The sequence below is a fragment of the Protopterus annectens genome, chromosome 3.part1 (genome assembly GCF_019279795.1).
Source record: "Protopterus annectens isolate FY-2018-M chromosome 3.part1, PAN1.0, whole genome shotgun sequence".
NCBI lineage: Eukaryota > Metazoa > Chordata > Ceratodontiformes > Protopteridae > Protopterus > Protopterus annectens.
The window spans coordinates 1,711,763,321-1,711,791,191 of NC_056732.1; the positions used below are offsets into that span (position 1 = coordinate 1,711,763,321).

General features: G+C 39.9%; 1 protein-coding gene across 1 annotated transcript in view; it reads left to right on the forward strand.

The window, feature by feature from the left end:
* The first annotated feature begins 8,012 nt into the window (after window positions 1-8,012).
* LOC122798635 (zinc transporter ZIP4-like) overlaps window positions 8,013-27,871 on the forward strand; it is a 457,341-nt gene continuing 437,482 nt past the window's right edge. The window contains exon 1 of the mRNA XM_044067722.1: window positions 8,013-8,407. Coding sequence (XP_043923657.1) covers window positions 8,180-8,407 — 228 coding nt within the window. The 5' untranslated portion in view covers window positions 8,013-8,179. The remainder of the gene's footprint in view (window positions 8,408-27,871) is intronic.

Consider the following 27,871-nt stretch of genomic DNA (forward strand, 5'->3'; position numbering starts at 1 on the left):
GCAAACTAAGGATGTATTTCCTGTTCCCCATCCAATTCTCCAAGTTACACTTGAAATGGATTAGGGAGGGACTCTGTTTCACATGGATGGGGAGGCTGTTCCAGAGAAGTGGTAGTCTCTGGGATACATTACCTGTCTGCCCAACAGGTCCAATTTATATCACAGGCAAAGTATAAATCTTTGGAAGAGGTAATTATGGTGCTGTTTGTTTTGCGGATATACAGGAAGTCCATCAGGGTGAGGTCTGACAATGCCTTGTATGCCAGCAAAGATCTCCCCTCAACAGTCTGTACACCCTACAGAGGGCCAGAAAGCCAAATGAGGTGGAGTTTCAATATTTATCAAAGAAATACACACTTCCAGGCTGGTCAAACAGTATGACATACAGGAGACACTCCAGGTGCAGTTAACTGTTGACAAAACACCTATTGAACTCAGAAAGCCCACTCCACCTATCTGGACTTACTCAAATCCATCAAGAATCGCCCTCTACCCTGATCCTGAGCGACGTTAACTACCCAACCATAGAGTGGAAGATCTACTCTAGCTCAACCACAAATGTGCAGAGATTCCTCGACTTTGTCAATGCTAATGCATTGGATCAGCTGGTCAACACCCCCACAAGAGGTGAAAATATCCTGGACCTGGTACTAACCAACACGAGTAGCCACTATAGCACCCCTACAGTATCATCCTCCTTGGTAAGATCTGACCATAAAGCAATCACTTTCAAAGTCACCATCTCCCCTTGCCAGGGTCGAACAAAAAACGTTTCCAAAGCTGACTACAACCTCTTGAGTGCAGGCATAAGCAACTACACAGCCACCATCCCTTCAGTTGGAACAAGCACTAATGTCCAAGCCTACACCAAAAAACTATATGAGCACCTATATGGCTGCATGGACTCAGAAATATCTGACAGGACCAAATCATCTTCCTCAAGGAACAGTAAACCTGTCTGGTGGACAGCAGCAATAAACAGACTCTATAATAAAAGGAAAATAATTGCTGTCCAGGACCAAGAAGGAGCAGGTGCCAAGTTGGAAGCAAGATCTCCTTTATCTGAACAAGCAAATAAGGTCACTGGTGAAATGCTCTAAGGCTAACTTTGAGTCCAAATTGGCCACATCCACTAAGGACAATTACAAGACCTTATTTGCATATGTCTGCAATTTCAAAGGAAACTCCCAAATCTGCTCTGAAGTGGCGGTCAAGAATACCACATACACAAATACCATAGATATAGCCAACCTGCTGGCAGACAAGTTCAGTGAAAACTTCACCCCACCCCGTCCCCCACATCAGTACCAGGACATCCCCAGCACCTGCCTCACCTCCCCTCATAACCAGCGAGCAGGTCATTAATGCCCTCTCAAAGGCAAAAAATACAGCCTCCATGAGACCCAACAACATACCTGACTGTGTCCTACATGATCTCAGGCAAGCACTCAGCACCACTAGGCACCCTATTCAACCAAAGCCTGTGCACTGACTTTGTCCCAGCAGAATGGAGGACAGCAACTATCAGCCCTCTACACAAAGGTGGAGCATCCACTGACCCAGGCAGTGATAGGCCTATCAACCTAACTAGCCTGATCTGCAAGGCCATGGAATGCATTATCATGGACCTTATAAACAAGGACATTGGCAACCTCCAAACACTTAATCTCACACAGTTTGATTTTGTCAAAGGGAGATCATGCCTGTTAAACTTGGTTGCCTTCTTTGAAACATAGGGAGATCATGCCTGTTAAACTTGGTCACCTTCTTCAAAACAGTTACCAAAGCCATGGATGAGGAGAAGACAGTGTACACCACCTACCTTGAACTAGCCAAAGCCTTCGACACTGTTCCTCACTCGGACATAATAGATAAACTCTCCCAGCTAGGCATCTACCCATATGTTACCAGACTGGTAGCTAACTGGCTCACTGATAGAACCCACTCAGTCAAAATAGGGGAAGCCACCTCTAGTAGTAGACCTGAAGCAGCATACCCCAAGGACTGATCTACTGTTTGGGATATACTTTTCTGAGGCACAAGCCAAAACCAGTGATCTGTGGCTGATCAGGTTTGCAGATGACTGCAAGCTGGGCACTGTGATAAATTCCCCTGGTGATGGGAACATCCTCCAAGAGGGGCATACCCAAACTAATGAGTGGTGCCAGAAGCATGGCCTCAAACTGAATGCCAAGAAATGCATCATTATCCCCTTTGGGGAAAATGGCATCCCCATTAATTATCACATTAATAACAATGTACTAAGCACACAATCAGTCGTGAGGGACTTGGGCACCAAGGTTGACAGCAGTCTGACTTTTTACCACCATGTTGCCTCCATTGTACGGAAGGCTTTCTACATGGCCCACCTCATAAGTAAGGCTATTTCATCCAGGAACAAGGAGGTCATAACATCCCTGTACTCCTCCCTTATCAGAACCATTATCGAGTACAATGCCCCCTTCGGCATGTACCTTACCAAGCATATGCAGCAGTTGGAGAGACCACAGAGGTTTCTGAACAGGGAAATCCAGGGTTTCAAACACCTATCTAATACAGATAGGCTAAAAGCCCTGTCCCATTACTCAGTCTCATACAGACTGCTCAGAGGTGACCTGTGTCTAGCATACAAGGCCATCTCAGACCCAGCCTTGATGAAGTTGCTGCATATATGTAAGTCAAACTCCACTCGTGCAACCCACACGCAAGGCCTCAACCTGGTTTGTGACATTAATAGAACTTGTTGGCAGGATAGATTTGTGTCCCAACAATTCCTCCATCTATGGAATACACTCCCTCTCTATGTCAAGCAGTACCTCACTACCCCTCTTTAAGAGGAATTTGGATGACTGGATGGGAAACAGAAAATATACCCCTGGGATCCCACTTATGTCCCTTCTGGACAGGGAAAACAGGTGGTGACTTTGTGGGAATATGGATGAAATTCTTGGATAAGCTTATAAGGGCCTCCAGGCCAATAACCTAGTATCATCCTATAAACCTATGAGACAGAATACAGAGATAAGGCCTTCAGGCAGTCTGCATAGGATATGTTACTTATGCCCTGTATTCTTTTAGTGCTGAACCTCTGTGGGCATTCCAGTTGTAGGATATGCCTGGTTAGGTATATCCCAAAGGGGGCATTGTACTCAATGATAGGCAAGATGAATGCCGAATACAGTGGGACAATGACTTCCTTGGACCTAGATGCCATGCCTTTGTTTATAAGTTGCACAACATAGAATGACTTCCTCACTGCTGTATACACATGAAGGCCAGATTACTGTCTATGAGTGTCCCTAGGTCTCTGACTACTGGGTCAGCTCTTAGGGGTGTGTTATTAATATGTTAGTTACCAGGGGTAGATAACATCCCGAAGGATACTATTATTAATTTCATGCCATTTAGTTTTAGTCCATGGGTCTGACACCAGTTATTTGTCTGTGTCAGCCCCTCCTGGAGAACATTTTTGTCAGTGGGAGATTATATGACAGCTCCTGATTTGCAAGCATCAGCAAATTTAGTCATCCAGAGACAATTAACATTGGCCTTGACTTGAGATAAGTAAATGTCAAAAAGAAGTGGACCCAGACCTTTTTTGCACCTCACTTAGAGATGAGGGGTGCAGAGGAGGGATTCTCCTCCTTTGAAGAGAAGTGAAAAACACCTGATCAATGAACAAACCTTTTTTTTTTTTTTTTGCTCCTTAACTTTGCACTGAGGGCTGCCATAATAAGGAGTGGTAGAGGGTGCTAGATGAGGGAGCTACGCCTTTGCATACTAGTGGTAATAGTAATGGAAATCAGAACACGGCTGCTCTTCGGCTGCAAATATCACCAAGCTCTCCCACTTATTTTGACCTAAAACATAAATTGAAAGAGTTTTGAATCTTTTTTTTTTTTTTTTGCTTTTTTACCCTTTCCTTCGCCTGAGATGGTGATTTCACAGATCCACTAAGTCAATAGTCATCCAGAAATACCATAATTTAAGCAGATAGTGGGGAGTTTGTGTTCTCGCTTTTAACCTGACAAAGATAGCATTTTTGTTTATAAGTTAACCCTATCCTTGGATGGGGGATGGGGACAGGCTGCCTGCATCACCACAGGGATTCATAATGTACTCCTTTGCCAGTACATTGTTTTATTTAGGCTAATTTGATGAGGATTATCACCAGGTGATAGTATTTCGAAGCATAAGCAACCCCACTGATATATATTGCAACGTCATGCCTACTCCCAGGCATTGCAAACTGTATGCATCCTGCACTAGCCTAGCCTTCCATCAGGATGAGCCCATCTGTCCTCTGTGCCAGTACCAGCAAGTACCCAAGCTGTTAATCAAACCTGAGTCACTTGTGCTTTAGTCAGGGCATTATCCTTCTATGCCACTGGTGTTCATAGGTAAGTGCTAGGCTAACTGCCCTTGTGGGCCATTTTAAGCTTAGCCAGTTACCTCATGTAAGACTCAAACCTTGCACCTTGTGTTTGTAAGGTCAACACCTTAACCATTATACCAACCTCCTTTCTTGATGAAAGCATTTTGAATCTTATTCAGCACTTGTAAACTGCTTTGGCAAAAAAAATATATATATATATCCTGATGCTCTGTCAGCTTTAATTACACACACTGTTATTCCCCAAACAACTTTCACAAATGGTATATAGTTGTCAGTCACTCTTGATCTAATCATTATTGTTTATATCCACTGTCATTATCTATGTCTCTGTTATTCTCTGCCTTCTTCCTCTTATTGCTGATTACCTTTCCAATAATGTACACTAATCTGTATTATAATGACCTGTTTCACAGCATAAAGTTCTAATTGCTGCGTATAAATGCTAGAAGTGTAGTAGTTTTTAGACTGCCACCCTTTATTGTTGATCTATACACTTTTAAACTGATTTATGCTTGCATTAAAGCCAAGGTCTTCACTATGAAAAGTTTTGGTTTAGCTGGACCGCTTGGATATTAAATGTAATAAATAGATAACATGCTTAACCATGACAACTACTGCACCCTTGTGTAGTGCATGTGATCTTGTAGCCTCCTTCACTCCAGTAAGTGGCAGGTGTAGGGGGTAAATGCAGGTGTCCAGAATCTACCCAAATGACTCATTTCAGCAATTAATTTAAACAAAAAGAAACAAGGTTAGCAGAAAAAGGACAGTGACATAGATACTTAATAATTTATGTTATGCTTGTTGGCATTACTTTTTATATATTTTTACTTGGACAGGTACACAGTATCAAGCTTACAGAGGGATATTATATTTTTGTGAAGGGCTCTGCAGACCACATTTATTTATTTTAAATTAAGACTACGCAGTCCGTAAATGCAGGAAAGCTGGAGACTGTGACAGTAAGTCAGACTTTATTGAGATTGTACGCTATCTTTTATTATTAATCCTCTTTTCTTACTAGTTATTCATGGGGTAGAATACAGGAAGGCTCATAGTACTTTCAAGAATGCACTCCATGCCCTATACCTTTCAAGTTCAAGCACCCACCATTTGCTCAAAGCAGCATAATCCCTCATTTGAATTACTTTTTCATCAGACCCTGATTTAGATGGTTCAAAAGCATCTATATCAAAAGCCAGTAAAAGAAAATTAATTTAAATAAGAACAGATGAGGCACATTCTTACTTTCAGTGAGATGGGTAGTGGAATGCATACTATGGGACAATTAAAGAAATGAGGACATCAGAGTGGAACCTAAAGTAGCTCCAGATGCAGGGGACATCAAGGAGATCATATTATGGTGGTTTGGTCACATATACAGGAAAGTAGATCATGATTAAATGAATAAGATTTAGGAGAAACAGGAAAAAGGCAAGACAAAATGGACATCCAGCCAAGAGATGGATGGATTGCATGAAAGAAGACTTATTACAGTTAGGCATGACTGCTAAAGAAAGTAAGAGGGTGATACTAAATCCACCTAGGCAGAAAAACAGGAAAATGGCAGTTGATAGCAATGGGTTTATATTATAAGATTGACGTTTGAAAACATCGAACACCATATGGTCGACATCATATGGTCGATGTCTTCAAGCATCGAACTTATAAAAACAAATAAGAAAAAAAAAAGAAAAGAAAAAAAGTACCCTAATGAGTTTAAGCAGGGGAGCTAGTCCCCCTGCACTCCCCAACATGGGGGGTTGTGCCCCCACACCCCCCCACTACTTAAATATACCAACTCCGAGACTTCACTACATTGCGGTAATCGGAAATCTCCCCCTTACAGAGATTTCCATTTACACATTAGATGTGCGGTTTTGCTATTCTCGTGTCGACAATATCAGCTTCGATATTGTCAGCTTTCAAGAATATAATATAGATCCGATAACAATGATGATTGATGATGAGTATGATGGATGTTTTCTTTTCATTTCTACCTGAACAGAAGGGATAAGGTGAAGTGCAAGGTGAATTTTAGCAATAGGTATTCTAGACAGATTGCTATGACAGTCTGTCTAAGGTAATAATGCTCACTATAATATTAAGTATGGATTTGGACCAGAACTTTCAGCATTGTGTTACATAGTACAGTGCAGTTTGTTATCATTTACAACAATAAGCAGGCAAAGGATTACTATGCACAATGAAAAAATATATGTTGAATATAGGAGTGGCTAGAAATATTTCAGTATATGGAAAAGCTGTAAATATATAACACACAACACCTAATTTTGTAAAGCTTGAAAATTTCTACTACGTAAGTTTTCATTTTAACTTCTTGCCTTGTAATTCAAGCACAGATATAACACTAGGATAATCTACTTAATATCAATAGACCTGGTTAAAATGAGCAATTTTCAGTATTTCTTAAATCTATCATTATGTATAAAACTATGGCACATTTGGATGAAGAAGGTGAAATGAAAGTGAAACACTAAAATAAGTGTTAGCCTGTGAATCTGATTTCTTGGCATCAAGAGAAAAGAAACCATGCGTTTAAAAAGAGTGATTTAAATTCTGAGAAAAAATGTGAGGAATACCTAGTTGTGAAACATGAGATAGTGAGCTGTGGCGGGATATCCAAAATACGCATTACCCAGAACTCCCTGGCACTAGGGTTGCCAACTGTCTTGAATTTTTCTGGGCAGTTCAGAATTAGCGTTGCCACCCATTCCTCTTTGGGCTGTCGTGTCCTGCAAAAAAAACTTAAAAATCGCAAATGTCTTGAGATTTTAGGTCAAAAATATTTCCAAAGTTTTCTTTAATAGTTACATAAACCAGTTATTTTACATCTGAAACACCTAAATGTTATATGAAATAGCTTAAACAACTCAAATGCTACAAGAATAAGCTTTTATTTGGGCAAAAAAGTGAAGTTTTGTCTTTTGCTCTGAACATGGGTATGTTTTGCCCTGCAAAATTTCACGTTTCTACAAAAAATGTCCCACTTTGGGCATTTGAAATGGTGGCAACATAATTAAGGGACATTGTCACTGACATTGAAGAACACAGGAATATGTTTGAGTGAGCACAGTAATATTGTGCGACAATCCCCTCAAGGGATGGTTAATGCACACGTCTGTTCTGCATGCATTTTGCTTGCATGTACATGTCCACGATTTTTTCTATGAAAAGTTGGCAACCCTAACTGGCACTGATGTTACAACTCTCACATGCTAAATGTAATGGTTTAGAATATGCATTATGGACAGAGAAAGCAGGAGTTGTATAACTACATGTTAAAAAAGCTAATGTAACTCACTTGCCTTTTGATAGCCTTTATTAGAGTTACATGAGGTAAAAAGACAGTAACTCTAGGGAGAATACATACTGTGTCTATCTTCGGGTGAAAAATATCTGCTGTGGGATTTCTGAAAGGCCATTTCACCTAATGTGCATGTTTTTTTTCCAAAACAGAGTAACATCTGCAGAGCTCTGTAGATTACTAAATCTGCCTCGTGCATTTTTTTCTAAGCAGAACAAGCCTTACAGAGTATTGTAGATTACTTAACTGGTCTCATTTTTCATCCCAGTCTGTAGAGGTGAGTCATTCAAATGACTGGACGTAATACAGTAGTCTCACAAGTTTTGCAAACAAGCAAATGTGAGCTGCATTCCTAGAGTCTTCAGGTACTGAAAGACATCCATAAGTGTTCAGCAGGACTTCTCCATCAGTATATCTGGGTTGTTTAATTTGAGGGAAAAGATTTTACTCACAGGATGCTGCCTGTTTCTCTGATATGTCTCCTGATTCAGGTTGCTGTGACTTTCTTAGGACTGGCTCACTGCCAAACTACAACTGGACGGTTCAACACTCAACAGAAGGTGTTCCAGGAGGTGCTGGCTGTCCTGTCCACGGGAGGGGACTCTTTGGATGAAAATGGAGTCAACAAATTTTTAAGTATATTTGAGAAACATGTTTATTGCCATGGAGTGCCATGTGGAAAAGTAAGTTTTAGATTAATGCTGTTTGCAAAAAAGAATTAGTGACTGCAACAGTGATTAACAAATAAGATAATATAGATACATGACAGACAAAAGACAAGAAAATGCACTGTTCAGATATTGAAACTGGTGTGTGTGTGTGTGTGTGTGTGTGTGTGTGTGTGTGTGTGTGTGTGTGTGTGTGTGTGTGTGATTGTGGGCTGAATACATAGTGTTACATGCATATATGTGTGCATTGCATTCACACATAGATCAGTATCATAAACAGATGCAAATCTACATACTGTGTTTTAAACAGAACAGTTTAGTGTGGTGTTTCTGTTTCACGTTATTATGTTAGTTTTCTCAACACTTTTGTATTCAATGGTTTCATAAAGCTCCATGCTCTGTGTTGTAAGCATCTGAATGTTTATTATTTTGTGGTTCAGTGTGTATTCTACCTGTTATGTGTATTTTGAGAATAACTCATGTTAATATTTCATTCTTTATTAACTTTATATTAAATAAAAACTATGCAAAAATAGAAGCATAGGTGTAATGACTGCAAACCACATTATTTTGAATAATATGTTGTTATAAGGTTAAGTTGAAAACATATTTTAACAGTTTCGGACTTCACAATCAGTGTTTAAAATCATACCAAAATGCTATTTCACAATTAGAACTCATTTGACTCAGCTGATTCATCATGTACTATAATGAAAGACAGATAATTACGGTTATGGGCTGGCGATATTCTTTGTCATATAAGTCTAGGTTTGGTCCACACACACAAATGCACATCTACACACTCACACATTATGATGTAATTTTAAAATATTTGGAACTGGAAATACATACACACACTCTCTATGATGCAATTTTAAAATACTTGGAACTGAAACAAATCACTTGTGTGCCAATAGATCTTGCATATTTCTGTGAAAGGCACTTAAGATTTAATTGGCTGGAAACCATGCCAGGAATGTAAAAATTAGAGAACTATGATTGTTGAGATGAAAACCTGCACAGACTTTGATATGAAGACAGTCTAACCAAGAAAATGTTTAAAGTGTGTATTGGGGGAGTGATCACTTGTTATCTGAAGATACAGGGAGATATCAGATTGTGGAATGATAAGGGATCAGAACAAGTTATTAGGAAGTAAAGGTAGCATTACTTGGTATAACTAAAACTATATATTTTAAAAGGAGGTGGAAGTGGAAAAAAAAGTATTGCAGTTTGAGGGAGAGGTACTACTGAAATGTGAAGAAGTGGGAAGTGAAACTTACTCAGCTATGAAAGTAACTGCCAAAGTCACTTTAGAAATATATGTGGATGCATTTTATATCAACTAGAGAGAAACTTAAAAGAACTGCTATTCTGTGAATAAATAGTTAAGGATATATCCACTGCAGGCATTTCGATTTGATCTTTCTTGAAAGATAAGGGGATGGGATTTGGCATAATGGTTAAGGTGTTTAACTTACAGACACAAGGTGCAGGGTTTGAGTCTCACATGGGGTAATTAGCTAGGCTTTAAATGGCCCACAAGGGTAGTTAGCCTAGTAGTAATCTATGAATCTATGAATAAACTGCAGTGCATAGACATGCATGCAAGGTATCAGACACATGGAAAAAAAATATGACAATTCAGTAAAAGACTTCTCAATGCTGGAACACCAGTAACTCAAAATTGCCTGGAGCTAAATGCATGAAAGATTTAAATTACCTCTCTTTCGTAGTGACACAGTTCCACTTGACAGGATAACAAAAATAAAGTTTCAGACCAGTGAGAGCGAACAGATCCCAAACACTGAACACAGACTCATGTTAACTAGTCAGTTTTCCTAGTTGCGACATTATGTCTCAACTTTTAACAAAAACCCATAGAAGAGTGGACTTCCCTTTTGCCTTTGTGTCTACTTCTCCCTGAAACTTAACTTAGTAGCACTAAATCTAAGTTTTTCACTTTTAAATACATTTGAAGTAGAGTATGAGAGGTAATAATTTAAATTAAGTGCCGACATTCTTCACCATTGAATGCCGTGCTAAGAAATTAAAATGCACATTGTGATGATAAGAAGGGAAAGGCAAAGTGCACTTTATTGTGATGATTAATGTACTCAATCATATTAGTTTGTTTTTTCAGGACATGAACCAATTCAGTGTAATGCAGCTTGTTCCGAGGACTGAACACTATGAAACATGCAAAAATTATATTCCACTACCAGATATGCTCAGAATTAGTCCAAAATGACAAAAAATACACCGAACCCACAGACATTGCCAATATCCTAGCTGACAGGTTTAGCGCAAACTTCTCCCCCCCCCCACCAAAAGGGTGAATATATGTCCCAGCAGAGTGCTGCCCCCCTGACATCTCAGATGCTCAGGTAAGAGCTGCCCTCTCCAAAGCAAAAAACACAGCATCAATGGGACCAGATGGTGTCCCGGGCTGCGTCCTACATGAACTCCAAGAAGAGCTAAACCCAAACATAAAACTACTCTTCAATCTCAGCCTTACTACAGGATATGTACCCAAAGAGTGGTGTACAGCAACAGTGGTCCCTCTCCACAAAGGTGGTGCCTCAACAGATCCTGGAAACTATCTTCCCATAAGCCTGACTAGCTTGGTCTGCAAAGCTATGGAAAGGATCATCATGGACCTCATAAATAAAGATATTGGGGAAATACAGACACTGGATCCTACCCAGTTCGGCTTTGTTAAGGGCAGATCCTGCCTCTTAAACCTGGTTGATTTCTTTGAAACAGTCACCAAGACCATTGACAAGGGGAAGGGGGTCCACACAACCTACCTGGACCTCGCAAAAGCCTTCGATACAATACCCCACTCGGGCATTATAGATAAGCTCACCAGCTTAAATATAAACCCCTATGTCACTAGATGGGTTGCAAACTGGCTCAAGGACAGAACCCACATGGTTAGAATTGCTGGAGCCATGTCAGACTCCAAACTAGTTACAAGTGGCATCCCACAAGGCTCAGTCCTGGGACCTCTCTTGTTCGGTATATATTTCTCGGAGGTACAGACCAACACAGAAGGACTGTGGCTGACCAAGTTCACAGATGACTGCAAACTGGGCGCCATAATCGACTCTACAGCCGACACAAGCATCCTCCAAAAGGGCCTCATAGAAACAGACAACTGGTGCCAGAGCCATGGCCTCAAGCTAAATGCCAAAAAGTGTATAGTCATCCCCTTTGGCAAAAACAAAGTACCCACAAATTACCACATAGGTGGCAATCCATTAAGTACAGAAGACGTAATTAGGGACATGGGGACCCAAGTTGATAGCAATCTCTCATTTGACAACCACGTGGCCAAAGTGGTTAGAAAAACATTTTATATAGCCCACCTAATCATGAAGGGATTCACATCTAGATCAGGGGAGGTCATCATGCCTCTTTACTCATCCCTCATCAGGCCCATAATTGAGTACAATGCCCTTTTTGGGACGTACCTTACCAGACACCTGCAGCAACTGGAAAGACCCCAAAAGTACCTCACCAAGAGCATCAAAGGGCTCAAACAGATGCCATATGCTGCCCGTTTAAAGAAACTCCAGCTCTACTCAGTGGCATACAACCTGCTCAGAGGCGATCTATGCCTGACGTATAAAGCCATGTCCAACCCGGAATTAATGGACATGCTGCACCTCAGAAAATCCAAATCCCATTGAGCTACGCACTCGAGAGACTTGAACCTCAGCACTGAAATAAATAGGACATGCTGGAGGGACAGATTCATAACCCAGAGGCTCCCTTCACTCTGGAATAAAATCCCAGTCCAGGTTAGGCAGAGTCCCTCATTGACTCTCTTCTAGAGGAATCTTGATGAGTGGATTGGGGATCATAGGTTTACCCCGGGTATCACTTCTGTGTCACTGTTAGACAGAGGCACAGTATACTAACCTCGAAAAAGGGCATAGCAAAATTAATTTAAAATGGGTGGCGAAAGCCAAACACACTCTGGCTAGGCTTATAAATGCCCTAGGGCAGATAGACTAATATGAACCTATGAACCTATAAAGTAGATGACTCTTCTTTATGTCACGTTTCTTTTTTACACATATATGTATATATATATATATATATATATATATATATATATATATATAGATATAGATAGATAGATATATATATGTTACAGAATATTCATTAACATGGCTGTGGATTCATCTTTATGTAAGTAATGTATCTAGTACTCCATCATATATTATGTATCCAAACTGTAATGTTTTCAAAGTTCTAGTCATATCTTTTGAGTCATTTTCATAGCAAGATGTTATCTCATTATAAAGCAATTGCATGTAGAAATGTCAGTTATACAGTCTAAATGTAAATCCTTGAAGGGAGACAAGTATACAGTAGTTTTTAACAGGGATGACTGCAGTGATCCATGACCCATACCATAGCAATTCAGAGAAACTAAGCTCTGTGCTTGAAAGTATACACAGACACAGAGATGTGCCCAAGCCTGATTTCTAAGATCTGAGCAAATAGTGAAATGTGTTTGTCTTAAGCTATTTAGCTACAGGTATACAGCAGCAGTTCATATGTATATGTAAAGAGTTATTTCTGTTATATGCAAGTGTTTGTGCAAGTTTGAATGTAACACAGTGATTTTTCAAGGACCAGCTAATGTTAGAAAACAACACACTTTTTTGAGGTTTGTTTGAAGCAGATGTTTATTATGAGGTGATATTTCTAATATTAATGGAAGTGTATATTTTAATTTTGACATAAGAACACTTTTAGAGATTGCTATAGTAGATTCCTGAGTACAAACTCATGAGAACTGCAGGTAGCTTTAACCTGAGGTTTGACTGCCTAGTTGTAAGTGTATGTCAGTGATAGATAATTTCCTAAGAAGTCTATGGTTGAGACAGGGAGTAATTTTGTTGACCTCTGTGCCATAAAGAATATAATTACTTAAACCTACAGAAGACTTCATGTAAGAGGATGATTATGAAGGCACTTACAGAAAGAATTAAAATTATTTTGTAGCCTTTTTCTGAATTGAATCAGAGGTGCTGCTTCATCCTTGTAAAATTAGATCATCAGCCTATGTTATTATTTGAACAGACAGAAGGTTTTTAGACATCATTAATGAGCAGTGAGACAGGCATCAGGTCAAGTGTGGATCCTTTCGATGCTTCAAAATTTCTAGATCAGAATGTTTTGTTCTGAGATGCGCTTTGCATTTCTGTGTTGTAAGAACTTTGAGAAACAGGGATGTCCCACTGTAATCTCCAGACTTTATGTGTTAATATGTTGATGGTTTACTTCTCCACATGCTTTTTTTAGTCTATGAGTAAAGTGCTTGTTAAAAATTGAGAGTTTATACTAGTGAAAACATTGCACACTGCAGAAAGGAGGCATTGACAGTACTGTATCCATTTTCAGACTATTTTCTGTTGGCTTAAAAACTGGTATTTATCCACTGATTCATTTAGCTCTCAATTTACAAATGTTATAGGTTCATAGATAAGTACTAGGCTAGCTGCCCTTGCAGGCCAGTTTAAGCCTAGACAATGTCCCTTTTTACACTCAAATTCACCAATCCCATTTGGTTAGAGATTGGCCTTTCCCTATCCCATAGTCTATAATTATATATTACACCGAATAAGAATAACTGGGATCATACCATAGATAATTTGAGAGGACCCATGCATGGGATAAAACATTTATTAGCTGCCTCTGTCCATTAGCAGTATAGGGGGCAGTCTTTGAGTAAATGTTATGTTTCCCATCCATGGATCCAAGTTGTGACTGAATATGGACCAGGATGATATTTGTTTTATGTGGATGGGGAGTCTGTTCCAGAGCAGTGGTATGCTCTGTGAGATACACCTGTCACTTGATGTTGCAGAAGAGGTTTAGATCCTTAGACCAAATATTGCTTATGCCATTTGACTTGCTGCTGTGCAGTAAATCCAGCAGTACTGGGTTGGAGGATGCCTTGTATGCTAGACACAGGTCACCTCTTAGCAGTCTGTAGGATACCATATATATATATATATATATATATATATATATATATATATATATATATATATAGTGACAAGTTTTGAGTTGGTTCATGTAGGACATGTTGTTTAAGTCTTGTATTCTTTTAGTAAGGTATCGCTGTGGACATTCAAGTTGTTGCATCTGGCTGGACAGATACATACCACAGGGGCATTATATTCAATGCCTGGCCTAATGAGGCTGAGTAAAGGGGAGACAATGGCATCCCTAGATCTAGTTACAATCCCTTTGTTTATGTGCCCTGTCTGGTGGACCCCAGCCATTAATAAACTTTACAACAGGAGGAGGAAGCTACTACATGACAGAGCAAAATCCCTAAAAGAGAAGGCATCTCTGATCAGTACTAGCAAAAAACTACGATCACTCATAAAATCATCCAAGGCCAAGTTTGAGAGAAAAATCAGAAAAGACACTAAACACAATCACAAGGCCTTCTTTAGTTATGTTAGAAACCTGGGTGGAAACTCCCAAATATGCTCAGAGTTAGTCCAAAATGACAAAAAATACACTGAACCCACAGTCGTTGCCAACATACTGGTAGACAGGTTCAGTGCAAACCCCCCCCCCCCAAAGGACAAATATCTATCCCAGCAGAGTGTAGCCTCCCTGACATCTCAGATGCCCAGGTGAGAGCCGCCCTCTCCAAAGCTAAAAACTTAGCATCAATGGGAACAGACGGTGTCCCGGGTTGTGTGCTACATGAACTCCAAGAGGAACTAAACCCGCACATAAAGCTGCTGTTTAGTCTTAGCCTTACTACAGGATACGTGCCCAAAGAATGGCGTACAGCAACAGTGGTCCCACTTCACAAAGTAGGTGCTTCTACAGACCCTGGAAATTACCGCCCCATAAGCTTGACGAGCCTGGTCTGCAAAGCTATGGAGAGGATCATTACGGAACTCATAAACAAAGACATTGGGGATCTACAGACACTGGATCCCACCCAATTTGGCTTTGTCAAGGGCAGATCCTGCCTTTTGAACCTGGTCGACTTTTTTGAAACAGTCACTAAGGCCATTGATGAGGGTAAGGCAGTTCACACAGCTTACCTTGACCTTGCAAAGGCCTTCGACACAATACCCCACTCGGGCATCATAGACAAGCTCACCAGCTTAAATGTAAACCCATATATCATAAGATGGGTTGCAAACTGGTTCAAGGACAGAACCCACAAGGTCAGAATTGCTGGAGCCATGTCAGACTCTAAGTCAGTCACAAGCGGTGTCCCACAGGGCTCGGTCCTGGGACCCCTCTTGTTCAGCATTTACTTTTCCGAGGTGCAAGCTAACACAGGAAGATTGTGGCTAACAAAGTTTGCAGACGACTGCAAACTGGGTGCCATAATTGATACTCCAGCAGACACAAGCATCCTTCAGAAAGGCCTCATAGAAATGGATAACTGGTGCCAGAGTCATGGCCTTAAACTGAACGCCAAAAAATGTATAGTCATACCCTTTGGGAAAAACAAAGTACCCACAAATTACCACATAGGTGGTAATCCATTAAGTACGGAAGAAGTAATCAGGGACCTAGGGACCCAAGTTGACAGTAACCTCTCATTTGACACTCACATTGCCAAAGTGGTTAGGAAGACCTTCTATATTGCCCACCTTATCATGAAAGGATTCACATCTAGATCTAGAGAGGTCATTGTGCCACTATACTCTTCCCTTATCAGGCCCATAATTGAGTACAATGCCCCATTTGGGATGTACCTTACCCGACACCTGCAGCAGTTGGAAAGACCCCAAAAGTACCTCACCAAGAGGATCAAGGGTCTCAAATGTATGTCATATGCTGCCCGGCTGAAGAAACTCCAGCTTTATTCAGTCGCATACTGCCTACTCAGAGGCAATCTATGCCTGACGTACAAGGCCATGTCCAATCCGGAATGAATGGACATGCTCCACCTCAGGAAATTCAAATCCACCAGAACCATGAGAGCGAGAGATTTAAACCTCAACACAGAAATGAATAGGACATGCTGGAGGGACAGATTCATAACCCAGAGGCTCCCTACACTCTGGAACAAAATCCCAGTCCATGTTAGGCAGAGCCCCTCACTGACTCTCTTCAAGAGAAATCTTGACAAGTGGATGGGAGATCGTAGATTTACCCCGGGGGTCGTCTCTGTGTCACTAATAGACAGAGGCACAGTAAACTAAACCCTAAATGGGCACAGTATTCTCATTCCAAGGGGTGGCGAAAGCCACACACACTCTGGCTAGGCTTATAAATGCCCTAGGGCAGATAGCCTAGTATGAACCTATGAACCTATGAACATAGAAGGACTTTCTTACAACAATAGACACATGTTGGTCATAAGTTAGGTCACTGCCCATATAAGTTCTCAAATCCCGAATAGGTGGGTCAGCTCTTAGGGGGGGTATTGTCAATGTGGTAATTCCCTGGGGTACATGACTTCCCAAAGGACACAATAATGCATTTTTTGCCATTTTGTTTTAGTCCATGGTTTTGCCTCTAGTTATTTGTTTGAGACAAACCTACCTACAAGATTGATAATTTATTTAGGGATTCAATGACTACTCCCAGCTCGCAATCATCTGCAAAGCTTAAACAGCCAGAGCCCTTTGGTATTGGCTTTTACTTCAGAAAAGTAGATGCTAAACAGGAGAAGTCCCAGCACAGAACTCTGGGGACTCCACTGGTGAATGGTCTCTTTGTGGAAGCAACTTCCCCCTATTTTGGTCAGCTGCATCCTATCCATGAGCCAGGTGGCAATCTAGTGGCTGACACAGGGGTTTATTCCCAGTTTAATTAGGTTTTCTACTATGCCTGAGTGGGGGTTGTGTCAAAAGCTTTGGCCAGGTCAAGGTATGTGGTTTGTACCATTTTGCCTTCATCCATTGTTTTGTTGGCCATTTCAAAAAAGTCTACTATGTTCAGTAAACATGACCTCCCCTTGACAAACCCAAACTGAGGCAGGTCCAGTGACTGGAGGTTCCCTATGCCCTGATTGATTAGTTCCATGAGAAGTCTTTCCATGGCTTTTTTATCAGGCTTGTCCGACTTCTGAGTCTGTTATTGCCTGGGTCTGCGGAAGGTCCTAAGTTATGTAGAGGAATGACTGCAGCTGTTCGCCAATTCACTTGATACAAAACCTGTACGGAGGCAGAGATTGAACAATGTTGTTAAGGGTGTGGCTAAATCATGCTTCATGCTATTTAAGATGCATCTAGGGATATTGTTAGAACCCATCAATCAAGTATTTTTAGCTTTTGATAGCACTTTTAGGACTTAGTCTTGTATGATAGCTGGAGAAGAGCCAGTTTTTGGTATATCTTGAAGGACAGACAGAGGGGAGAGAGGGTTAAAGTTAGAGATAAATTTATTGACTAGTAGGTTTGCTAAATCTTCAGTCTCGGTGTAGGTAACATTGTTCACAATTAGCTTAGCGCATTGCTGCATTGTGCTTTTGAGATTATGAACATAACTAAAAAATGCGTTGTGATTGTCTTTGGCATGGGTAGCTATTTTATGTTTGTTTATTTCAGTGACAAGGGCTCTAACATTCTAATAATTACGCTTCTTACTTTTGGTCAAAATGAATTTACTTTTTTTATAAAGCTTTCTGATATTATGGTTCCACCATGTGGGTTTGTTTCTGTGGTTTGTCCTGCACTTGTTCCTCCATAGCACAGCTGAATCTATGCAGCTGTTTACAAGATGGTATAGTGTGCTAGTGGTGTACCTTTCTGCGTATTCATTGGAGTTAATTTGGTTTGGTGGGGATTTAAGACTTGCCAATATATCACTTTGGACTAGGTATTTTGTTTTGAAGAAATTTCTGAAGGTACTTTGGGTGAGGAATCTCTGGCTTCATATTTATTTTGAAGGAGCCTGCTTTATGATCAAACCTAACAAGTGATGAACTTACACAAGGGATGGTGCAAGATGCTACCATATTATTAAGCACAAGATCCAAGATGTTATTCCCTCCTAGTAGATACTCTAACTAATTGTTCCAGGACATTTGTGTTGGCAAAGTCCAGGAATCTCTGTGCTTGTTCACTAGTGTTGGTGTAAGTTTCTCAGTCTATGTTTGGATAGTTTAGATCACCAGGAAAATGTTATTGGGTTTAATACTCAGTGATTCTAGTTCCTGTAGATATGCATTGTGGCTTTCTTGTGTCATACAGGGAGTTCTATAGCTAGCTAATACATGGGGTCTATATTACATCAATGAACGATTGAATGTTTGAATCTCTAAAGGTCGACCTTTAGAGATCAAACATTTAAATGTTCGAATACGTAAAAAAAAATTAAATAACAAAAAAAGTAAAATAAAAGGGTTTTAGTGGGGGGGGGGCAAGCCCCCTGCACCCCCCCTGCTACTTAAATATACCAACTCCGAGATCACACATCATTGCACTACAGTGCGGAAATGGGAAATTTCCCCTTCCTTACACTGTAGTGCAATCTTGGAGTTGGTATATTTAAGTAGGGGGGTGTGGGGGGTGCAGGGGGGCTTGACCCCCTGCTTACACCCTTTGGCTTTTGGTTTTGTTACTTCGCTTTTTTTATTTATTTTTAAACATTTTGAACATTTTTGAACATTGAACATTTTACTGTCTGCATGTGCATCCGTTAGTTGTTTTATATGGATACATCAAAAAAATACCAAATGTCTATGTTAAAAGTAATAACCAATAATTATGACTTGTATATAATACTGATTCTGCCTTTCCTTGTGCATAATGTACATAAAACTGAAGTTGAATTGTGTTCCTGCATACATGACTTGTTATTTTTATGTACAATATAAGAACAAACTGAATCTGTGCTGATTCAAATAATAGCGAGTGGGATGTTGGTAACAGCCATGTCACATTGTTGTTAGGTTTTCTTGTTAGCTTTTCTTTTATTTTTCAGTTATTTGGTCATCTTCTGAACTGTTGTAAAGTTTTCAGTATGTTTCTGTTATGAGCATGTTGATATATCTTCCAGCCCACTAAATGTAACCCAGTTATCCCCCACTTTAATATTCTAGCCAAAGACAATACTGTCATCATCCTAACAGAACACACCAAACTACTTGGTGTTGAGATTGATAATCTCACGTTTCACACTCACATTTCTCTTACCATAAAAAAGGTTCACAAAAAAAAAATAGGTGCATTGTACAGAAACAAACAATTCCTCACCAAGGCAGCCAGAATTGCTGCTGCCAATTCCCACCTAAACTCCACTTTACTCTACGCCTCTCCTATACTTACCTACTTTAGACAAACAGACCTAAACAAGCTCAAGGCTTGCTACAATAAAACTGCTAAGGTAGCCACTGGTGCATCTTATCGCAGCCACCACTGTATCTCACTTAGAGACCTTGACTGGCTTGAACTCCCTCAACTTCTTCACCTGAATCAACTCTCTCTCACCCACAAGTTAGCAAACCATCCTCTTAAAGTCCCATCCCTTCAAAACCTTCTCCAGCCCTTCTGCTCCACTGGACCACTACGCTCCAGCAGCTAAAGTCTACTTCTAGTGACCAAACCCAAAAACTCAGCGGGAGAAGCACTATTCTCCTGCATCATATCCAGATTATGGAACATTCTCCCCCCTCTATAACCACACTACCTTCTTGCAATCACTTCAAGATGGCACTAAAAACTCACTTAAAAAGTCTCTGACTATGCCCATGCACCAATCCGGACTAGTAACATTCCTTTTACCTCCCCTTCCTCTGCCCTCCCCTAGCCACCATGCCTCACACCATCTGATCATTGCATTCCTTCTGTGCAGGCACTGGCTCACCCTTTACCCTCCGCTTCCCTCCTCACTCAATCTCTCAGACCTGTTATAACATGCTTAACTACCTCACTTCATCTCAACTCCAAATACATTTCCAACTGACGTACGCCTAGCTTCCTCTCACTACCACCTATACTACTCACTCAGTCTTCTCTGTTACTCCTCTGTCTTCCCCTTCTATACCATTAGCCCTTCTAGCTTGTTCTACCTTTGTGTGGAGCTTCTGCCTTATATCTGCTTGAGTTTAGTGCAATATCTGTATATAAGATTTAGGTATATGAGTTTATATGAGTTTAGAACAGTATCTGTTTGAGCTTAGTACTATCTGTATATACATCCTACCTTTATTCCTAGCTTCTAGCTAGATATTGGTATATCTGTTCATTGCTATGTTTCATATTTTATGTATAGCTAATGGCTGCAGTATGTATTATTTGCTATTGTATGTATATTCAATTGTTCTTCATGTACTCTGCTGTTTGTTTTTTGTCCTGTGGAGCTTTTTTCCCCAGGCCTCTACTGAAAAAGGACCTGTGTCCAGTTGGAATTTCCCAGTAAACAAATTTAACTAACTAACTAACTAACTAACTAACTAACTAACTAACTAACTAACTAACTAACTAACTAACTAACTAACTAACTAACTAACTGACTAACTGACTAACTAACTAACTAACTAACTAACTAACTAACTAACTAACTAAGACACTTTTCTCTTTGCATTTTAATAAATAGCAAACAATGTCCAGCTAGACATAACTAGTAAACAAAATAAGTTAATAAAACATAAAAATAAATAATATGTCAACAACTTCTGTGCTGGTGAAGTTAAGAGCTAGGTCAAATGATATTATTTTTTTTTCATAAAATCTGTTAGTCCAGTTTCAGCCAATCCCTCCTACAGTGACACTGATGGCTTCCCTTTCCGCATTGTCAAAAAGCTCAGGGGTAACATAGGGCAATATGGGATTGTTAGTCTCATTTTTTTTAAATAAGAGCTCTTTGTCCTTTTTTTGTTTGTTTTAATAAATAAAATGTTTTCCTTTACTCTCAACCCTTTCATTGCAGACTCATCACTTTTATTTGCTGACATTGTCATCCAGAGCTCTGGATTTTTTTTATTATTTTTCCAGGACCAGAGACATATTTTGTCCCTTTGGAGTCATTCACGAACTGTGATATTTACTCCTCCTGAGACTTTCAACAAATGGTCACTTATGAAATATTTTCAAGTGTCTCCTTTCTGATGGCTATTTATGGGGTGCCATCTAGGAACTTTAACAATATATGTGTGCAGTTAGGTTGAGTTAAGGACTCTAGCTGTAAACCAGACACATTGCACTGAGTTCAACATTACCTAAAGGAAAGATGCACTAAGTCATTGCCTCTCATTCCTTTTCCAGTAGGAAATGGTGTCCCAGAAGGTTTGGCACTGAATCTTATATATTTTTGTATCTTTATTATGCCTGTCTTCCTCTGTCTGTCTCATATTAAAATAATTTTGTTTGATGATGACGTATCTGTGCAGTATTCAAGTATTGACTATACCCATTAAAAAAGTCTTACTAGTAGCATTTCATGTATATTCAGTTGATTTCACAACAGAGGTCTCACTATTAGTTTCCAAAAATAAAGACCATGCTTTTTTGCATACTGAAAAGACTCCTGGCAGTAGATATAGGCCTTTTAATAAGGTTCATTGTCCTTTCCTTAACATGTCCAAAGCTTCAATGTAAACACTGTGGCTGTACTGCATACATGCTTCACTGTGTACTACTTTTTACCATCCTAAGGAAGGGTCACTAGAGGTTTTACCATCCTAAGGAAGGGTCACTAGAGGCAAAGGTGGTCTCAGGCTCCCATTTGTATTGTAGTCTTTCACTATTACCTGACTATTCCTCATGCATCTTCTTCAGGTTTTGCGTATTGTTCTTATTTTCAAATGTCTGCATTTAAAGTAACACCCTCTTTCCCAGAAATGTTAACTTCAGGACTTGTACAACAGCACTACACTTAATTTTCTCTTATTTGTTCTCTCTTGCATATCCCAGATTCTCACTCACAAACCCCAGTTGAGCTTTCTCACTCTGTGGAAGCAGAATCTGGGAATCTATATTGCCATCCTCTTAACAAATCTGTGGTGTTCATTTCTTTATACTCATGACTAAAACACATTAGATAGGCCAGACTTTACCAAGAGCTTCTGACCTCATATTAAGTTCCAGTATTTTTTCCCCCCTAAGATGTGATTTGCAGAAAATTATTGCCAAATGTCTTTGTTGTTGTTAGGTACCACCGCCTTGACTTTAGAGGTACATGAAGATGTAACATGAATTTATAAACTTCAAGGCAAAGTATAGGGGTTCATATGGGGAGCCAGTTAAAGAGTCAGGCTGGATCAAGACAGATTAAGGTATACAAGATTCTGGTTATGTTAAGTAACTCTTAATGCAATGTCACCTCACTGTTGAGAAAGCAGCCAGAATCTGTATAGGAGATTAAATAGTGACAACTAAATATACTGTGGCTGCCTCAACTCCATCCACAGTGTTAATTCTGTAACAGGACTTTTCAACTGAATCAATCTCCCAAATACTCTGAAGTTAACACTTAGTAGATGATCTGAGCAGATTTCTTGATGCAGTATAAATGAAATTATTGCCAACAGATGAGACTGATGCAATTATGATATAACCAGATTTTGGACTTCTTTGCCAGTCATGAGATATATAATAGTGATCACCATGTTCAAACAAAAGGGAATTTAGAGGTATGCTTTGTTACAAAGCACCTTGATTAAATTTATTTTCATGACTTCAAATCTGTGAACATGTATTTTGGACTCATCAGTACTCAGGTTATGGCCGGTACTGATCTATGAACCAATCTGGTGGTGAGTGGAGTTAAATGACTGTGACAACAGGTGGGTTGATGCAGAATACTCAAATATGATGTGTTGTTGCCCTGCAAAGTATAACCAGCTGATGCTATGCATGATGAGTTCAATTCTTACCTCAACAGTAGGTACAACCAGACTTTATGGATCATGTTTAGTACCTCATAAGCTGACGCAGCAGCAAACTCTGTGGGAACGTGTAGATGATGCTTGTCTTGGGCTAGGACCTGCTGAGCGATTCCCATGATGAAAGAAACCATCTGATTCAATAAAGACACAGCTCATGCACAGCTAGCAGGTTTTTCAGGTGTTAATTAAAGATACAGACAGACCAGGATGACAACAGCCGAGACAGTTCCCAAAGCAAAAGATTTGGGCACCTTATGGGAAAGCACAGAAGGATAGCAGTTTCTGTAAAAAATCCACAGATACAGTTTCTACCAATCTCTCCTATGGTAATACTGCAGACTTCCCAATTGTCATTGTGAAGAAGCTCGCAAATGGCACAGGGGATGCAAAACCAGCAAAGGAGGACTTGCATTCCAAATGGCATCATAGAACAAGCAGTTCCTGCTTTTGTTAACCTCTTTCAGAGTTGAGGACCAGAAACAAATAAAAAGATATTCTGCTTTGACACTCGGTCAATTAGCTTGCAAAAAATGCAAGAAGCCACTTGCTGCAGTTAAACTGCCAGACATAAAGTGCTTTAGTGCTCCATCCATGACTAGCTGTACACCATACTAGCATTCTGGGGTCTATATTAGGAAACCGAAAGTTTTCTTCAGCGACCGCTCACATGAACGAAAATGCTGGACATCAAACTCCCCGCTAACTATATATTCCAACTCCGAGATCTCACTACAGTGAGGAAAGGGCAAATATCCCACTCCTCACTGTACCACAACTCCACAAACACCCTTTTGATGTCCAGTGTTTTCGCACATGTGAGCATTCGCTGTAGAAAACTTTCGGTTTACTAATATAGACCCGCATTCTGAATGCTGGTACTGCACTTCTGCACCGTCACAATCTGCTGAGAGTATTTCCCAGCACCTTGCACCCAGGGTAGCTGCCCCCTTTACCATTCCCAGCCACACCCCTGCTGACAAGCCATCTGGTGATTCAGATGGTGGAGGTAAGGCATTTCTCAGCAGGGTGGGTATGACAAACACTGACCTCATCTGGGTGCATTGTTAGGAAACCAAAGTTAAAATTTGAGAAATCCCACAACCCAGTAGACATTCTTTCCTTTGAAGATGCAGTCATAGAAACAACTGGTGAAATTTCACCTATTTCAGTAGATAAACTCAAGGTACCAATTAAACAGATCAGTTGTGGTAAGGCTGCAGGTGTGCATGAAATCTACCAGAATTACAGAGGATCTTATTATTGGGATCTCCTGATTAACTCACCTTTTCAAAGCGGTATATGAATAGTATTAGTGCCTCTAGACTGTCAGGCAAGAGTTGTGGCTAACATTTTTAAAAGGGAAAAAATAAACAGCAAGAAAGATCGATCCAAGCTAAAATCGTTACTGTGTAAAGCCTTAAACCTACTATCATGGATGCCCATGGGATATAATCAAATGACTCCCTTAAGGACATTCCAATGTTTTAGATTCATGGCTTTTGAATGACCATGGAATTATATTTTTAAGTCTTTATGGGTACATTCAGGCCAATAAAGCCAACCCCCACCTTGCTGTACACCATTCAGTCCTGGCACATGCAGAATGAAAAATACATTCTTATTTTTGTCTTAAGTCTGTACGCACAGGACTCAGCAAATGATGTGTCTTGCCTCTTCCCTTGCCTATCCTATTTTTATTTATAGGATATCAAGACTCAGTCATGTTTTGGAGATTATTGAGTCTGAAGGAGAAAACAGTCTCCTAACAAGTCTGGAGACACTAGGATTGCATTTTTGTCTTGCTTGCACAGTGTTATTCTATTGATTTTACCTGAATATAATGCCCAATATGTGTGGTTTGTTGCTAGAAGGAAAGTGCTTGAGATGAAAATCAGTACCTCCTATTCTGGAATCATAGTCTTCTTGGAACGACTGTATTGAGCCCTACGTTAAGGCGGAGTGGCTACATTAACTGGATAAATCTAGGTACCTTGGAAACTCACTCACCTCTGAGGGTAGAGATGAATATTGAGCAGAAGATGGGTACAACAGCAGCAGTGCTTTGGGCCTACCAGAGTACCAGGATGAAGTGAGATCTGAGACATGGAATGAAATGATTTACTCTTCAGTCTATGTTTCCTTCATAAATTATGACGGTAAGACTTCAGTAATGATCAAAAGAATGCGACCATGGATTTACCAGCAGAAATGAGGTGGATATACCAGCAGGAATGAAATTCCCCCACAGAGTTGCTAGGAACATACTCATTGATCAAATAAAGAGTTACTCAATCTGGAAAGATCTTGGTTTATAGCCATTGCACATCTTATTTGAAAACAGTCAGTTGAGGTCATTTGGGTATCTAGGTGCCCCTTGAATACCTTTTATTGTATTTAAACCAGACACTACCCACTTAATGAAGATCATGGGGTGGACTGAAGATATGCTGGTTAGATTATGTCTCTCTGCTTGCCACATGATGCCTGTAGATCGTACAGGATGAGCTGAGTGAGGAGTGTCAAGGCAAGGGTAAGAGGGCAGTCTGTTCTGCCCTGCCCAGCTTGCTATCATAGGTTATAGATTCATAGGTTGGTATTAGGAAGGTGGTCTGGACAGCCATGTATAACTTTACTATGTAGGAATTAGAGCTTGCATATTTACCTCTTTTCTTCATAAGGGCCACACCATTAATCCCTGGGGTAAATTTATGGGAACCTATCCAATCATCAAGACTTAAGCTGAAGGAGGCTACAGTGCTACACTGATTAACATGCAAGGGAACTTTGTTCCACAGGTAGGGAATACTTGGCAATGAGCATCCCTCTCAAAAGTAATACTGATGATGGGATATAAGCTCAGAGTTCTGGAGTAAGTGCTCTTCATGTTACCACTGTTCCTGTATTGATGATGGGATATAAGCTTGGAGTTCAAGTGTTCTTCACATTACCAGTGTTCCTGAGTAGGATAATAGCTACTAAAAAAGGGACTTCCGTAGCTTGAAAGGCAAGACTGAGATATACAGGTAGGATTGGTTTACTATCACAGTTCTGAAAATCACTCGGTCAAGTGATGACTTTATCAAAAAAAAAAAAAAATACTGAAAATAAAAACATCGCCAAGGCAAAATGACGAAAATGGTAATGTTGACACATTCATATTCAACTTTGTCGATGTTACCTAATGCACCTTGCAGTCCGTTGATTTCCAACTAACATGTTGCAGAGGGGAAAGCCCCCCTGCACCCCCATGTGGGGGGCTGTGCCTCCCACATCCCCTGCTACTTATATATACAAACTCTGAAATTACATTACAGTGAGGAAAAGGGTACATTTCCCGATCCCCACTGTAGTGCAATCTCCAAGGAGAACATCAACTTCCCAACAGCAAATGCACACTAGCATTCACTGTTATGGATGTGACCATTTTTGGTTCAGTGTTATGAGAACTGGAAAACAGCCTTTCGATCATCCATGTTCAGGTGACTGCCATTTGAAAATGTGATCGTAAACCGGTAGGATTCCTTATGGGATGGAAAAAGTAAAATACTTTTTGATCCACCTAGACAACTAAAGCAGCCTATCTCCTTGATTCCCTTGGCTTTGAAAATCTGAAGTCATTCAGGCCAAGATACAGTGAGAATGACTGGAGTGTTATAGTTAATATGCCTAATAAAGGCGAACTATAGGAGGACTAAAATCTCCTTGGGCCTTGACGATATCCTTTGTTGATTAACTAGGCACTGAAAAAGATTCTCTTGCTGTGACTAATACTTGGTGATCAAAGGGCAGTTGTTGTCATTGAAAGTGCCTACATCTCTAATGACCATATTAACCTTAAGTGCAATTGCATTTGTGTGATAACTAATGGAAATAATTGCATCACAATTTTTACTACCCTACATTTATTGCATTAAAGGAAAGGTCATGATCATCAGGTATGGACTCTATCTATCCCTTCTTGGAGAATGTAATAGTCTGTGATGGAATTAATAATGGCACCCAGTTTGCAGTAATTTCCAAGCTTGATCAACTGCAAACCTTGCTTGGATATCTGCCATAAAGTCACAGAATCAGATGCCAAAAGAAAAGGGGGCCCAGTATAATGTCTGGAGGGATTCCAGTAAGAAATAATCTGTTTGATAAGATGGTATTGACAACTCTCACTCTGTGTTTATGATCAGAGACACAGTAAGAAATCCAATGAGTAAAAGAGAGGTCAATAGCTTATTTGATAAGTTTATCAGCAATGTCTTTATGGGGAATTGTACTGAATGGCTCAATTCACACCAGCACCAGGCCATGTGATATAGAAAATGGATAGATGGAAACATTTCAGGAAACTTAATCATGACAATTAGTGACTATCAGCACTTAGTCTGTGGTTTTATGTGTAAATTATGCACATGCGTTAATCATCTTGTTAATCTGGCAAATCTCTTGTTTATATTTGGAAGGGTGCTAGATATTTACAGTTATAGGTTTGCATATATATACAGCTACATCTAGACAGATCTCTCAATATATGTATATGTGGATCTATCAAAACGCACAAACATCAACACCCAAATGTTATTGGTAGCATTTTTAAAATGCCACAATGAAAAAAAATGACAAAAAAATCACAGCAGGAAACAACT